The 14,739-nt window shown below is 32.7% G+C and overlaps 8 protein-coding genes across 8 annotated transcripts in view; 5 read left to right on the top strand and 3 right to left on the bottom strand.

Moving 5' to 3' along the window:
• Position 1: 1 nt before the first annotated feature.
• NAEGRDRAFT_71256 (uncharacterized protein) lies at positions 2-3,615 on the bottom strand (the record flags this gene model as incomplete). The annotated part of the gene is made up of 2 exons (XM_002673583.1): positions 2-1,779; positions 1,869-3,615. 2 exons carry the CDS (start codon positions 3,613-3,615, stop codon positions 2-4), a joined length of 3,525 nt encoding a protein of 1,174 aa, XP_002673629.1.
• Positions 3,616-3,984: 369 nt separating this feature from the next.
• Positions 3,985-4,454, top strand: NAEGRDRAFT_80881 (uncharacterized protein; the record flags this gene model as incomplete). The annotated part of the gene is made up of 1 exon (XM_002673662.1): positions 3,985-4,454. The coding sequence occupies one exon, from the start codon at positions 3,985-3,987 to the stop codon at positions 4,384-4,386; it is 402 nt and encodes a 133-aa protein (XP_002673708.1). The 3' UTR covers positions 4,387-4,454.
• A 472-nt stretch (positions 4,455-4,926) lies between these two features.
• On the top strand, positions 4,927-5,565 carry NAEGRDRAFT_71254 (uncharacterized protein; the record flags this gene model as incomplete). Its single annotated transcript, XM_002673661.1, has 1 exon — positions 4,927-5,565. The coding sequence occupies one exon, from the start codon at positions 4,927-4,929 to the stop codon at positions 5,563-5,565; it is 639 nt and encodes a 212-aa protein (XP_002673707.1).
• Positions 5,566-5,628: 63 nt separating this feature from the next.
• Positions 5,629-6,393, top strand: NAEGRDRAFT_51473 (uncharacterized protein; the record flags this gene model as incomplete). Its single annotated transcript, XM_002673660.1, has 1 exon — positions 5,629-6,393. The coding sequence occupies one exon, from the start codon at positions 5,629-5,631 to the stop codon at positions 6,391-6,393; it is 765 nt and encodes a 254-aa protein (XP_002673706.1).
• Positions 6,394-6,483: 90 nt separating this feature from the next.
• NAEGRDRAFT_56281 (pyruvate dehydrogenase E1 alpha subunit) lies at positions 6,484-8,251 on the bottom strand. Its single transcript, XM_002673582.1, has 3 exons — positions 8,089-8,251; positions 7,162-7,704; positions 6,484-7,066 (listed from the first exon to the last, which is right to left on the bottom strand). Exons 1-3 carry the CDS (start codon positions 8,215-8,217, stop codon positions 6,503-6,505), a joined length of 1,236 nt encoding a protein of 411 aa, XP_002673628.1. The 5' UTR covers positions 8,218-8,251; the 3' UTR covers positions 6,484-6,502.
• A 739-nt stretch (positions 8,252-8,990) lies between these two features.
• NAEGRDRAFT_71251 (uncharacterized protein) lies at positions 8,991-10,619 on the top strand (the record flags this gene model as incomplete). The annotated part of the gene is made up of 1 exon (XM_002673659.1): positions 8,991-10,619. One exon carries the CDS (start codon positions 8,991-8,993, stop codon positions 10,617-10,619), a length of 1,629 nt encoding a protein of 542 aa, XP_002673705.1.
• A 245-nt stretch (positions 10,620-10,864) lies between these two features.
• Positions 10,865-11,182, bottom strand: NAEGRDRAFT_71250 (uncharacterized protein; the record flags this gene model as incomplete). The annotated part of the gene is made up of 1 exon (XM_002673581.1): positions 10,865-11,182. The coding sequence occupies one exon, from the start codon at positions 11,180-11,182 to the stop codon at positions 10,865-10,867; it is 318 nt and encodes a 105-aa protein (XP_002673627.1).
• A 415-nt stretch (positions 11,183-11,597) lies between these two features.
• NAEGRDRAFT_58945 (uncharacterized protein) overlaps positions 11,598-14,739 on the top strand; it is a gene marked incomplete at its 3' end in the record, with an annotated part of 8,511 nt that continues 5,369 nt past the window's right edge. The window contains exons 1-2 of the mRNA XM_002673658.1: positions 11,598-14,046; positions 14,290-14,585. Coding sequence (XP_002673704.1) covers positions 11,751-14,046; positions 14,290-14,585 — 2,592 coding nt within the window. The 5' untranslated portion in view covers positions 11,598-11,750. The remainder of the gene's footprint in view (positions 14,047-14,289; positions 14,586-14,739) is intronic.

The following is a 14,739-nucleotide window of genomic DNA, read 5'->3' as shown; positions in this document are numbered from 1 at the left end:
TTTATAATTCGCAATCAGATCCGTTACTCGACAAGTTATCACAATACTTCTCATCTAACAAGTCGATACGAAGAGGAATCACTTGTGATCTCTTACGATTCATATGATAAACAGATTGAACTGCAAAGCTATTAGATTTTTCTTGTGGAGTAATGGTATCGTAAACACCAAGAGGTGTTTGACCCCTTCCATAGGATGATGTTTCAATTTCAACTTCCTGAACTCTGAGTGAGAAGGTTGAAGTATTTGTTACTGTTTCTGGTTTGTTGGCAGTTGTTCCTTTGTTTCTCCTAATTTTAATGATGATAGTGACTAGTACACCAATAGCAATCAGCAAGAATAAAACACAAGCTACAATGGAAGAAACTACAATGGCAAGCACATAGACATAGGAATGATAGGTCACAACTGTCGTTTCTACAACAAAGACATTTGTAAAACTAACACATGTACAAACCACATGAGTGGTATTTCTTGTTTGTAATGTGCAATCACTTCTCAAGATGGTTGGTGATCCACTTCTGAAATCTCCACAACTGACAGTTGTGTTCTTTTCAGCTAACTCCAAATTGGTAAATTGGGCTGGTTCTTCTTTGTCAGTAATGTTATAAGGAATGATGTAGGAAATCTTACTCCCATGTACTTGAACTGGTAACTCTGAGAAATCAATTGACACTATTCGAGAAATAAGTTTCGAATACGTGATTTGACTTTCAGATTTATGAGTCATTCCCAATCTGCTATTCAGTGAAAACACATCATCTGAAACTGTCAGCACCGAAACGAAAGGTTTCTTCACAATCGTTGAACTTAAAGTAGAAAATGAAAAGAAATAAGAATCGAATACTATTTTACACTCTGAAATAGGATCAATAATAGATCTTAGGAAATCATAAACAGTATTCCTATGTAAAACAGAAGAAAAGAAAGGTCCCTTCTTACTCTTTCCTGTACTTCCAATTACAGAGCTTCTTGCTTGAAGCATGGATACTTTCTTGAGTGCAGCATGTAAGTTATAAGAGTTTGAAGTATGATTGTTGACATATTGACGATCCTTAATATATTTGTAAGCAGATTCAATACAATTATCAAGTAAGGTATCCACACCTACTGAAACTCTCACATTTTCATCTGATAATGCATAATCCAAGATTAAATTCAAATTATTCAATATTTCTGATATAGTACTCGTATCCAAAAATTGATAGTTCACTAACAAGGAATCCATTGCAAATGACATCAAGGACAAATATTCATCACTCATACCATATGTTCTATTCACCACAAACATCATATCTCTCAATATTGAAAGCTTTGTTCCTTGAATATTTGAAAAGTCCCCAATGGAAATTTCACAACGTTGCCCCATCCAACCATCCTTACATTTGCACTCGCCTGAAACTTCAACACCATTAAGGCATATAACAGAAACTTTACGGCTATGACTTCTACTATTGGATAACATGGCCTCTTTCAATAAAACTGCATCAGTTCTTGAAGTGGAAGCTGATTGGTAGATGCTCTTACTGAAATCACCATCTAAGGAATAGGGAATGGATTGATCTTCCCATTTTTGGACAATTGATTGGATATCAGCAAAGTTTTGAATGATTGGTTTGTAAATGGTGACATTGGAATAGGTTGTTGAGAATGCGCCTGTGGTTTTGTCCACAATATCAAAGAAACAAGTGACAGATGTTCCAGTAAAAGGAGATGGCATTTTGGTTGAGTAAACTTCTCCCAAATTGTACATTACAATCTTTGATTGAGATCTATCGTCTATAAAACCATATCTGTAATCAATATTGTTATCAATTGTCTTACAATTTGTGCTACTCGGAATGAATGGCTATTCTGTGTTGACAGACCAGTCTTGGTATCATAGGTAATTATTGTTAAAGAGTTGACTGATCCTTCTTCCAAATTTGAAGAGTCAATTAGGATGGTATTTGTTTCCATTCCTGGAGAAGCTTGTTGGATAATGGAAGAAGAATCAACAATCTTACCATTCAGAATCCATGTTGTGTTCGAAGAGTTTGAAATTGTCAAAGTTTGAATCGGAATGAGCTGACCTGGTAAAATGACATTTGAAGGTGGTTCAATATTTACAATATTTACAAGAGGAGGAATATTGTTAAAGTTGATGGTTGTTGATTTTTGAACACTTCTTCCATCACTCTTTCTAATTTCCAAAGTTAAAATAATGGAATCAGCCCTTGTTTCCAATAATTTAGAAGAAATTGAAAATTGTAAAGATTTTGATTTGGACAAATTTTGTATTGTTAAGAGTTGAGGACTTTGATTGGATGAAGTCCATTTCCAAACTTCTGTCGATTCTTCATTATATAAAGCTTCTGGATCTACATAATCAATTTGTAAAGTGGTCAACTCACTTGTAGATTCAGTTTGTAAAATATTCAATTCCAATTTTGGTGAATTTGTACTCAAAGTCACATTCAAAGAAACTTTAGCACTTATTTTGTAAAATGTTGAAACTCTAAATAGGTATGTGTAATTTCCAAAGACTTTCAACTTTGGAATATGCAAATTATTGAAAGTATCAATAGTGTGATTGATGAAAGGTCCACTCAATTGGGTCCATTCAATATGGAGAACATCTTGTGAGGATTTACATGAAGAATCACTCACAATCTTCTTCAATGTTATTGGAAACTCATTCGAATACTTTTCAATCACTGTTTCTCCCCTATACATGGTCAACATTGGAAGTGGTGAAGTTGCCTTTGTGAAAATTGGAGAAACAGTTATAGAACTATTGATTTTCAAGACAGTATTCTGAACTATCAATCCCACTCTATAAGATCCTGATGGAATACTCGATTCTAGAGTAATGATTGGTTGGTGAGGGAAGTTATCTGCAAGTAAATTCATTTTCGAATCAAATAACAACCAATAATATATTAATGGTCTCCCATCTGCTGAGTGACTTGAAGAACCATCTACTGAAATGGCTCCACATGAACTGAATTGGTTGACATTTGGCATTGTAATTACTGCCTCGATAAAGTCAACATTCTCTGAAATTGTGGAATTATTTGATTCCAAAGCTCTGTATTGATTATTCCTATCTGAAACTCTTTCATTACACGCAATACCTTTCCAACCCAATGTACAAGTACAATTATTCAACGATTCACAATATCCACTTCCAGAACAAACACTTGTTGAATCTGACCTTATACCAAAACATGTGGTTATAGAACAGGAATCTCCTTGAAATCCATTTGAACAAACACATATATCCTCTCCAATACACATTCCCTTTCTAAAATTACAAACTCTATCATCGTCAGGTAGATAGCCACCACATGTGAAAGGTTGATTTTGGGCATTCACATAAAGTACAACTGCAAACCAAGTTGGTAGGAAGAATAGACATACAACTAATATATGAAATATCGATGTATAAATAGTAGTCTTATTCCTCACCATCGATGAAGCAGGTTTTGATGAAGTAATTGATGATGAGTTTTGTGAAATATTAATATTATATTGAGGTGAATGCGATGATTTCAAGCTCCTACTCAATCCCTCACTATTAGTATTACATAAACAATGTTCTCTCCCAGTAGTTCTCCTTATGAAAATTGGCATTTTGCTTTTAGATTGCTAAACGTAGATGAAGCAAATATTAAGCATGCTTATTCTTTTTTGAAAGTGAAAATCATCAAGAGAGATAATTGAATTTTCACCCTTACACCCTCGGAAGAATTCATCCAATAGAAGCTAAGATGTTATTCCTTTCTTCGCAGCTCTTGTTTGTGTGAAAAGTTTGATGTTGTTACACAATTGAAAAATTTCACACACTACTGTTGAACATTTTTGGGTAAAGAGTTTCTGTTGAATGGTTCTTCACAATAGAATGAATAATAATACTTCCTCGAGGAGAATCTTTCCAAGATTTTTTCAATCTATTTAAAGGTTTTTCAATATTGAAATTGTTAAATGTTTTACAATAAAAAAATGCAAATACTCACCTTCTCATGCCATTGTGGTTTCATGCAATGCGAAACAGCACAATCTCCCGAATCTCTTCAAAACCTCCAAGTTCTCGATTGTAATTGTTCCATATGCAAAAAGAAAGGTTTCCTCCATCACATTGTAAGTGAGAGTAATTTTGTATTGAAAAGTCCTTCATCATTGAGTGATTTAGGTTGCTACACCTTCCAGACACATGTGGCAAAGCACTACTTTTGTCCAAAGTGTGGAATTTGTACCTTCTACAAGCCGAGAAGTAATCCCGATGGTTGGAGTGTCAATATGAGATGTATTGTGGATGAATGCAAGGTGGATTATCAGGTGGAAAAGTTTGATGGTGAAAATTGGGAGGAAAATGCAGCTGCTATCAAACATTTATCGGAATAATTATTTTCATTATTAAATTTAATATTCGTTATTGAATTAATTTTATTAAATTATTTAATTTTTAATAATTTAATTGATTTGATGGGAAAATATTTATAGAACTGTAAAAGATAACTGGTCCTTAATTGGTGTGTATTTCTCTTTTATATCCACCACAGTGTTGATTCAATGAATACAGTTAGTTAAAAAAAAATTAGGAACAATCCATTCGTTATCGCATTCTGACAGTTGATATCATCCTTAATATCAACTTGAAATATTAAGAGAGGAATATTTATAATTCTCACATTAATATTTTATTGTTTATTGTCATAGTATTATTATTGTTACATCAAGATTAATTTATTAATTCAAATTTATATTAAGGAAAATCTCCTATTGCGATAGTTGTATTATATAATAGTAATATAATAATTATTATTAAGAATAATTCATCATCATCATTATATCCATCATCACATCAATAATAGTATTAATAGTATATATATTAAATATTAAATTATATAAATTACCATCAAATCAAAATAATATCATCAAACAATGACAACACCAGGATTTGAAGATTCAAAAATTCTCCACTGTGTAATTGCTAAGGGAAATCAAATTCTTAGTGAAGCAACCTATTCATCCAATAAATTAGGAAAGGATTTGAGGTTTGTGATTGAGAGTATGATCAATAGAATACCTCCACTCGATACATTTAATATTAGTATGTTTGAATCATTGCTAATTCCCTTCCTAGTCAAGGATGAAATTACCATTCTCCTACTGTGTGATATTAACTTTAGTAAATATTGTTCAAAGAAGTGTTGTGAGAGGATACGGGATAGATGGTTTACTTGCTATAAATCTAAAGAGTCATATTCAATTCCTCATAAAGAATTTAAGAATTCAATTAAGGAAGTATTGAATTATTATAATAATAATCCACAGAGTGATCAAATTAAGAAATGTAAAAAGAGAATTGAAGCAATTCAGAATGTAATGATATCGAATATTGATAAATGTATTGTAAGAGCAGATGAGTTGGATTTACTAGTGGATAAAACTGAAACTCTTTCCAATGAAAGTATCGATTTTAAGAACAAGACTAGAAAATTGGATAATGCAACAACGTGGGGTTTCTTTGCACCTGTAGTTGACTTTTTCTATGAAACTTTCTATACGGATGAAAAGTAATTGTAAATAAAATTCATTGTAATTGTAATTAAAAATTAATAAAATTTAAAAAAATGAAACAAGATGGAAATTAATGATATGAGTAGTGAAGATTTTCCTTCTATTGCTTCCTCTTTAGATTTACAAACACCTGCAGTAGCATCAACATTATCGGAGAAGGAGGAAATTAAACAATTAGATTCGAATGTTGCAACGGAACAAGAAAATATAATAGAACAATCAATGTCATCATCGATGGAAAATTATCCAACACTCTATCAAACCTTGGAGGATTATCTATTTCGTGATTATCAAGTGGAAAGTAATTTGAAAGAATTGGATATCATGGAGAATGCACTCACTTCAATGAATACCACAAGTGCCAATCAAAAAGTTCAAATACAGAAGAAATTGAAAAAGATTAGAAAATTGAAAACCTTCCTCAATCAGTATCAGATTGTTTGTAGGAATTTTCTGCAGTCAGCTAAAATGAATTCCCTCTCTGATGTCAGTATTGAAGGAATACTTGCTAATAATAAGGTGAAACAAGTAGGATTGGAAGGTCACGTTGAATCTCTTCATCAAGCATTTCACAACAAATTTGTACGTGAAAATCTGCTACCATTCATAAGGAAATCACTCCTTCAACAAGCCAAACAAAATGTAGAACGAGATAAACTCTATCAATCCATTGGAACAACAGAGGAATTGTTGCTCTTGTATCAACTCAAACACGGAAGCAATCCGAAATTACAACTTTCCAAAGATTATATTATGGAGAATGCAGATAGAAAATTGAGTAATTATATGAAAGAAATTGATGAATGTTTCAATTCGCTTAATAAATAAATATTTCAATTAGTCTTATTTCATTATTCAATTCCATTTGATGAATCATTAAGCATAAACTAAAGAGTAAACAATTTATCGTTGAAAATTGAAAAGAGTGCAAATTAATTTATTTACTGAATGAGTACATTTCGTCAACAGTTCTACCTCTGACAACGTGTGGACCAACCATGACATCTTCAACGAGTTCGTGGAGAGGTGGGAGTGGAGCAGCAATAGCCTTTTCAGTACCTTGTTGAACTTCTTCCTTAACTTGGTTATCAATTTCCTTCAATTCATCTTCAGTAGCAATACCTTGTTCGATCATTCTAGCCTTCAATCTGGCAATAGGATCTCTAGTATTTCTGACTTCATTGACTTCATCTCTGGTTCTGTAAGAAATACCAGGATCAGACATGGAGTGACCATAATATCTGTAAGTTTCTGGTTCAAGAACGATTGGACCAAATTGTTGAGAATATTCCTTAGCATAACGAGCAGCTTCATAGACAGCAATAATGTCCATACCATCAACCCAAATACCTGGAATGAAATCACCTCTAGTGTAGTAATCAGTAGAAGCAGAAGAACGTTGCATGGAAGTACCCATACCATACTTGTTGTTTTCACAGACAAAGATAACTGGAATGTGCCACAACTTGGCCATGTTGAAAGCTTCATAGATTTGCCCTTGCTATTATTTAAATATATATTGAAAAATGTAATAATTATGTGAAAATGCAAATTCAAATTGTTTGTGTTAAAACCATTAATATTGAAACAACTTACGTTAGCAGCACCATCACCATAGAGAGCAAAAGTAACATTCTTATCCTTGGTTTGCTTGTTATTCAATCTATCCAAATAGGAGTGAGCAAAGGCAAGACCAGCACCAACTGGGACTTGAGCACCGACAATACCGTTACCACCAAAGAAGTTTTGGTCAATCTTGTACATGTGCATAGAACCACCCTTACCCTTTGAGCAACCAGTGGCACGACCTAATTGTTCAGCCATGGTGCTTTCAACAGAACCACCTCTACACAATTGGAAACCGTGATCACGATAAGCAGTAATGACAGAGTCAGCACGATTGGTGGCATGTTCAATACCAACACAGATAGCTTCTTGACCACTGTACAAATGGCAGAAACCACGAATGTTACGAGCCTTGTATTGTTGGTCAGAAACCAATTCAAATCTTCTAATCAAAGCCATCATACGGTACATGGCAATCAATTCTTCCTTAGTGAGTTTAACTTCAGACTTTGGACCTTCCCAGTTAATACCTTCCATATGTTTGGTTGGGAGATGGAACTTGAAAGCCTTTTCCTATTATCATTTCATTGTTATTAGTTGGATGATGATGTGATTATAATATGAATTAATAGTTGTATTATTATCAATAATAATATTAGGTAACGTTAATAATAGATATTATCAATTGTTGTTAGGAATGTTTTTTGTATATAATATATATTCATATATAGTTGTTGATGATATGATAGCAATAATGATAGTAGAAATGTATTATAACAATAAGCCAATAAAATCATGATGACGAAAAAATCCAATCAATTTTCAAAAACACAACATTATACAAAAAGTGCATCAAATCCACAACAAACATGTTTTAGCAACATCAAATAACAATACATATAAAAATCATTCATCAGAAAACATCATGATAGAAACAACATATCGGACAATTCTTACCTTATCAATATTGAATGAATAAACTTTGGATTCAAATCTGCTTTGTTGAGCGAACAACATCTTCTTTACAGTTTCAACAGAAGTGATACGTCTGCTAGCAGAGGTACCAGAAACGATTTTCTTCATCATTTTTTAAACAAAAGAAGAAGGTTTTATATTGGAGTTTGTCAAATATTTTTTTGCAAGAAGTCCTCGAAGAAGGGATGAAAGCCAAAAACGTAGCCGAACCTTCAACGCAACAAGATGATGAAGACTAAATGCAAGTCACCCATCTCAAAGCCAAAAGCTTGATAATGCGGAGTCCTTGGAAAGATGAAAAACTGGAATGATGATTACAAAATATTTTACTTTGGCTTGGGAGTTGAATGGATATTGAAAAATTGAAGATTTATTGATAATGAAGAATACTTTCAATATATTGTTTGTTAGAGGAGCTATTGTATTATTGGTCCATGGAAAAAAATCAGCAGCCAAAGAGGCCTGTTGTAGGCATTTCCAAAAAAGCTGCTTATTCCAAAACATTTGTTAATGTACTAAAATGGATAATATACTATTTTTGCTGTATTACAACAATAAGGTCAGAAATCAATTAAGACATTCTATGTACATTATTACTAGAAAATATAGGTTGCAACAAGTATCATATCGCTTATTGCTCTGAAATGTTAAGAATTTTTCGTATTTCATCTATTGATTCATTCTTGCTCTCTTTTCAGTGCATGCACAAAAAGCAGTCGATCACATCAGAAAGAACAATGCATCAGGAAATCAGTGGAATGTAACGCTTGTCTAGAAATGCATCGAGTTCAGAACCATCAGTCAATTCAAGACATGTGTAAAAATTATGAGAGAAATTAGAAGCAAGTAACAAACCTATTCATTTAAATGTTAGAGGAAAAATCATGACAGTTTCGTTGGGTGATTTTATTCATAATGAAAGAGAGCCAGATAATTTATTCAAGAAAATGTTCACTGGTCAACATCCATGCTATCAAACACAATGTTCGACATTCAACTCTGATCCAGTTTATTTTATTGATTGTGATCCAATTGTTTTTAAACATATTCTCGAGTGGTTACAATACGGAGCTATTGCAATTGAATTGAGTAATGATGTGAAACGATCCCTTTTAAATACCTGTAAAAAGTTTGAATTGAAAAATATTATTAATGAATTGGAAAATGAAGAGTCAACAAGACTCAATTTGAAAAACTTTGTCAATTTACACAAAATTCAAAAGAGGTCATTGAATTTTAAATATTATAATTTTAATAATTTGAGTGCTTGTGATTTTAGTGGAATGAATTTAGAAAGTTCAAATTTCAAGATGCTAATACTGAAAGGATGTGATTTTAGTAATTGTAATTTAACTAATGCTAATTTTATAGAATGTGATATGATTGAATGTAATCTCAGTAATTCTATTTTGAATAATACTAATATTTCAAAAAGTAACTTGTCAAGAGCTAAAATTGATGTTTGTGAGTTGATTCAAAAGGTTGATTTTTCAAGATGTAATTTATCAAACATTTGTTTCAAACAATTTAAATTCGATAATGTAATATTTACAAACTCAATTATTGATGGATCTAAATTTGAGGATATTACTTTTGAAAAGTGTAAAATCAAAACACATTTTAAAAAGAATAATGGATTGATTAATTGTAAATATATTGAATGTGATTTCACTGGAACAATATTTGAAGAAATTGATTTCAAATTAATTGAACCAAGTTTATCAACCACTTTATTTAATAATTGTACATTTAAGAATTCAGATTTGGGAAAATTGAAGGATTTATCAAAATTTAAGGGAAGCAAATTTGATTCATGCTTAATTAATTTAAAACAATTTACAAACAAAAATATCAAAAATATTCAATTCCAAAATATTACCCTGAACCTAACAGGAAAGGATTTCCAGTCTTTCAAGTTTACAGATGTATTGTTTACTCAATGCACAAATATTACACATTTCTTGATTTCTAATATTATTAATAGTGAATCAATTTCGTTAGAAATTAGCTCACATACCAATAGTAAAGCAATTCCTCAATTATTATACAGAGGGTCAAGAGATGGATTCAAAGCAGAAAATTTTCATTCAAAATGTTGTAATCAAGGTCCAACATTAACAATTATCAAATCAGCAGAACACAACCAAATATTTGGTGCATTTACTTCAAAATCTTGGATGAAAGATAGTTTTACGGATGATTTGGCATTCATTTTCAAAATTGATTCAACAAATAACAATTATCAATTCAAAAAGTTCAGAGTCAAAAAAGGATGTTATGCTATTTCTTTACTTGAGGATTTTATGCCAGGATTTGGAGGTTATACCCTGGTAAGCAATGATATTACTATTTTCAATGATTGCAACTTGAATTACTTTTCATCATCAAACTTTGGCAACGCTTATGAACTGCCCAAAGGATACAAAAAAGGAACAACAGAAGCGAATAGTTATTTGGCAGGAAGTGAGATGTTTAAAGTTGAAGAAATTGAAGTGTTTAAAATTATTCTTTAAATATCCAAACATAGCCCATGTAAAATCCCAATTTAATTCTGTATATTACTGGAATAAATATTAAACAATGAATTTTCAATAAAACTCAATTCATAATATTGATTTCTTTCCAAAGATTGAACTCCTCTCAATTTCATCTCATATTCTAACAGTTGTTTGTAAAATCCCATATTTGGCATGATTATACTTCTACAATTTCTAACTTTAACAAAAGCTAAATGAAATTCCAAAAAACTGGTGATGAACTACTTACCATCTTTGAGAGAAATATCCAATTTCCTCATCAGATATGCAATTACAATTGTTGAACTTCTTGAAATACCTGCCTGACAATGAACCAAAACAGCTTTACCTTCATTTTCAATACTGTTACTAATAAACTCAAATGTAGCATCAAAGTGTTTTGAAATATCCTGGTAGGCATTATCATCAATTTCAACTTTCATATATTTTACAGCAATTTCTTCATGATTTTCATAATAATTCGGAACCTCACAAGTACAATTCACAATCGAACCGATATTAAGAGTTTCCATATCTAATACTCTTCTAGCGGAGGCCATACTTCCTAAATTAAATTAATTAAATTAATTATATTTCAGTTACTTCTTCTTACCTAGATACAATTGGCCAGGAATAATTTCCGATGCCTTTCCACTAAACATATTCGTGATGATTTTTTAATTATATTTTTTAATTATTGATATCGAAATCTAAATTTATTAAAAACTGTTTTTATAGAACAATGAACTCCGAGTTCTAAGGCAATCAATTGACGCAAATTAAGAGGATTTTTTGAGTAACGTAATCTACTTGACTCAAATACAATAGCTTACAATCAATATCCAAGAACTTGAAGAGCAACCGACGATAATATTATCGATTCCATTCCGAATCTAATTGAAGAACAAAATCCATCACTCCAGCGTACAATACATCAAACCCCATCAAGAAGAATAAAAATAACACAAAAAATAGGCGCAAGACATCGAACGGCCTATTTTGAGTTTTTTTCATCAAGTTGTTTTTATTGTTGCATCTAAATATTCTCTTGAGAATCTACTCGAACTAATTGTTTGAATATATAGTGATTTGTTATTGTTAATTTATTAGATATTTGGATTTTTAAAGATGATACAAAATAATACAATCCGGAAAAGTGGTGATGGAGGAGGATTGAGAAGGTTATCTACTGTTGGTACTCTTGTGGTTGTTTGTATTGCTTTTGTGCTTTCAATTGTATTGTTGGTGCAAAACAATCAAATGATGAGTGCATTCAATGTTGGAAGATTTCGTTCCTACTTTTCTCCAAAAATTGTAACTTCAACTATTATGATCAACGATGCATTGCTTGAAATGTCAGCAAGTAATAATTTACTGGATCAATTAATTTCGAAAAATACAAGAGATTCTAAAGAAGAACCAATTCAATACTTTGTAAGATTAACTAGCTCAAATTTGGATTTATCAAAGTTTAATGGTGCTCTCTTGAATGCATTGACTGTAAATACTAATACTGTAAATAATGTAGCAATTACCGCCAACAGACTCGGAAAAGCTTTGGAGCATTCAATTATTGGAACACTTTCCAATGGTGTTCTCCTTGCTATTAGAGCAACACCATCCGAAATGTCCGAGTTGGCCAAACTTGCCTCTATTGAAACAGAGTATGGATCCACTATCGAGTGGATTGGAAGAGTTGATTCTAAATTCAAATCCAATCTTGATTTTACCAAGATGCAGGAAATGTGGGAAAACAAAGCTGCCACGACTCAAACAGAAATTAAGGAAACTACATTGGAGGAAACTCTTGAAAAATTAACTAGATTCGAGTCGGCAAATTCCAATCTAAATAGGCATACTCGTGCAGTGGCATCATCTATTGTTTCACATATTTCAGTTTTTGCCACTATTACTCCAAGTTTGAGAGCCATTCTCGATGAAACAATTGAAAAGGAAACAGAAACAATTGTCTCTCAGTTGAATAAGGAATTGCAAGAAAAGTTCTCAAACGAAATTGCCAAATTATCCAAGGATGAAGAACCACTATTCTTTTCAGTCAAGAAGGAAGGTCAAGATAGAATCGGGTTCACTTGTTCTCCAAAGATTGCCTCTGAAGCCATGAAGATTATCATGAAACATGATGCTATCCAAAGCGTTGAAAGACAACTTCCATACACTCTCATGAACTATTATCCAAATATTATTATGCAAGGAATTAATGCTGATACTCCAACCACTGCCAATTCTAGCTCAAATTTATTCATTTGGGAGAATGGAATTACAGGAAAGGGAGTTGTAGTTGGTGTAGCTGATACTGGTATTGATTCTGACCAATGCTTCTTCCATGATCCTGATAATGAAGTTCCAGTCAACACTGTCAATATGGAACACAGAAAGATTGTCTCTTATCAAACTGTGGCTCTCGAAGATAAGTATGGAAATATTTACAAGTCAGACGATCAAGATGGTGGTGATGGACATGGTACTCACGTTGCTGGCAGTATTGCTGGAAGCATTTTGACAAGTGCAGATACTTTTTCAGATCTTAAAAAGTATAATGGAGGTGCACCAGGTGCCAAGCTCTTCTTTACTGACATTATGAAAACTGGAGGAAGTAGTCTTCTCATTCCACCTGATTTGTACAATTACTTGTTCAAGATTCCATATCAAAAGGCAAACGTGAGAATCCATTCCAATAGTTGGGGATGTTCTTTCTCTGCAGTGTTTAATTGTAAATATAATTGTAATTGTAAATGGGCAATTGATACAGACTATGGTAAAACAGGAGAGACTGTTTCAAATGATTTCTGTAAAACAATGTTTGGAAAATCTTGCTGCCAAATTTGTAATACCTATGATACCAAAGCTCAAGATATCGACAAATTCACATGGGATCATGATGATTTTGTTGTCTTATTTGCAGCTGGTAACGAAGGACATACATCTGATGTTGGTAATATTGGTAGTCCAACCACCTCAAAGAATGTTATCAGTGTTGGTGCTTCTCAAACTACAAATGACGGTTTTATCAGTGCAGTTGACCATGTTGATTTTACCAGTATTTTCCAAGCCATCAAGGTTTCATCAGAAGAGGAATGTTGTAACTTTAAGGGAACAACAGATGACCAGACCAACCTTGTTAAATCATTGTGCTGCAGCACTTTTATGAAGAAGACTTACTCTGACAGTAAGAAATACTTTACAAAGGAAAATTTAGCTTACTTCTCTGGACGTGGACCAGCAATTGGTAACAGAATCAAACCTGATCTTGTTGCTCCTGGTTATGAAATTGAATCTATGCACTCTGATGGTAGTCTCAGTACTTTCCAATGTGGAACAGGAAGACCAACCCCAACTAACAAAGCATCTGTATTGACACTCAGAGGAACTTCCATGGCAACACCTCTAGTTGCATCAAGTTTGGGTATGTTATCATTGAATTATTTGAATTTTTATTAACATGTTACAGCTCTCATTCGTGAATATTTTATGACTCGTACTGTTCATAGTAATCCATCTGGACCATTGCTTAAAGCCACCCTTGTTCATTCCTCACAACCATTGAAGGGTATGGTGTCACTTGATGGAAGAGGCTCAATGTCTGACCTTAAAAAGATGGGTTATCCAAATGCTTATACTGGATTTGGTCTCGTTTCCTTGTCTTCAGTTCTTAAATTTGTTGGTTCAACCTTTGAATTATTCACAGTTGATAGAAAGACCATCACACAAAGTCAAACACAAAACTATTGCTTTAGAAGAGTTGCAGGTAGATCACCATCTTCTGGATCTACATTCCTATATGCCACAATTGCTTGGTATGACATGGCTGCCACAAGTACCAAGTTTGAGCTTTATCAAGATTTGGATTTGAATGCCTATGTATTCTCAGAAAATAGTACAAGATCAACTAGATATCCAGGAAATGACAACTCAGACGGTGATCACTTAAATAACGTTGAAAAGGTCAGAATTGAGGAAATTGATGAAGACATACTTGTTGGTGTTTCAGTAACAGCTTACAAATTGCTGAAGAACCAAAATTATTCCCTCGTAATTACTCACTCTGATGATATTGAACCAATTGGTGGATGTAATCCACCAGCACCTTGGGTACCAG

This window comes from Naegleria gruberi (genome assembly GCF_000004985.1).
Source record: "Naegleria gruberi genomic scaffold NAEGRscaffold_45, whole genome shotgun sequence".
Classification (NCBI taxonomy): Eukaryota; Heterolobosea; class Eutetramitea; order Acrasida; family Naegleriidae; genus Naegleria; species Naegleria gruberi.
Note: the sequence above shows the minus strand (reverse complement) of the source record. Positions and strands in the feature narration are given on the sequence as shown.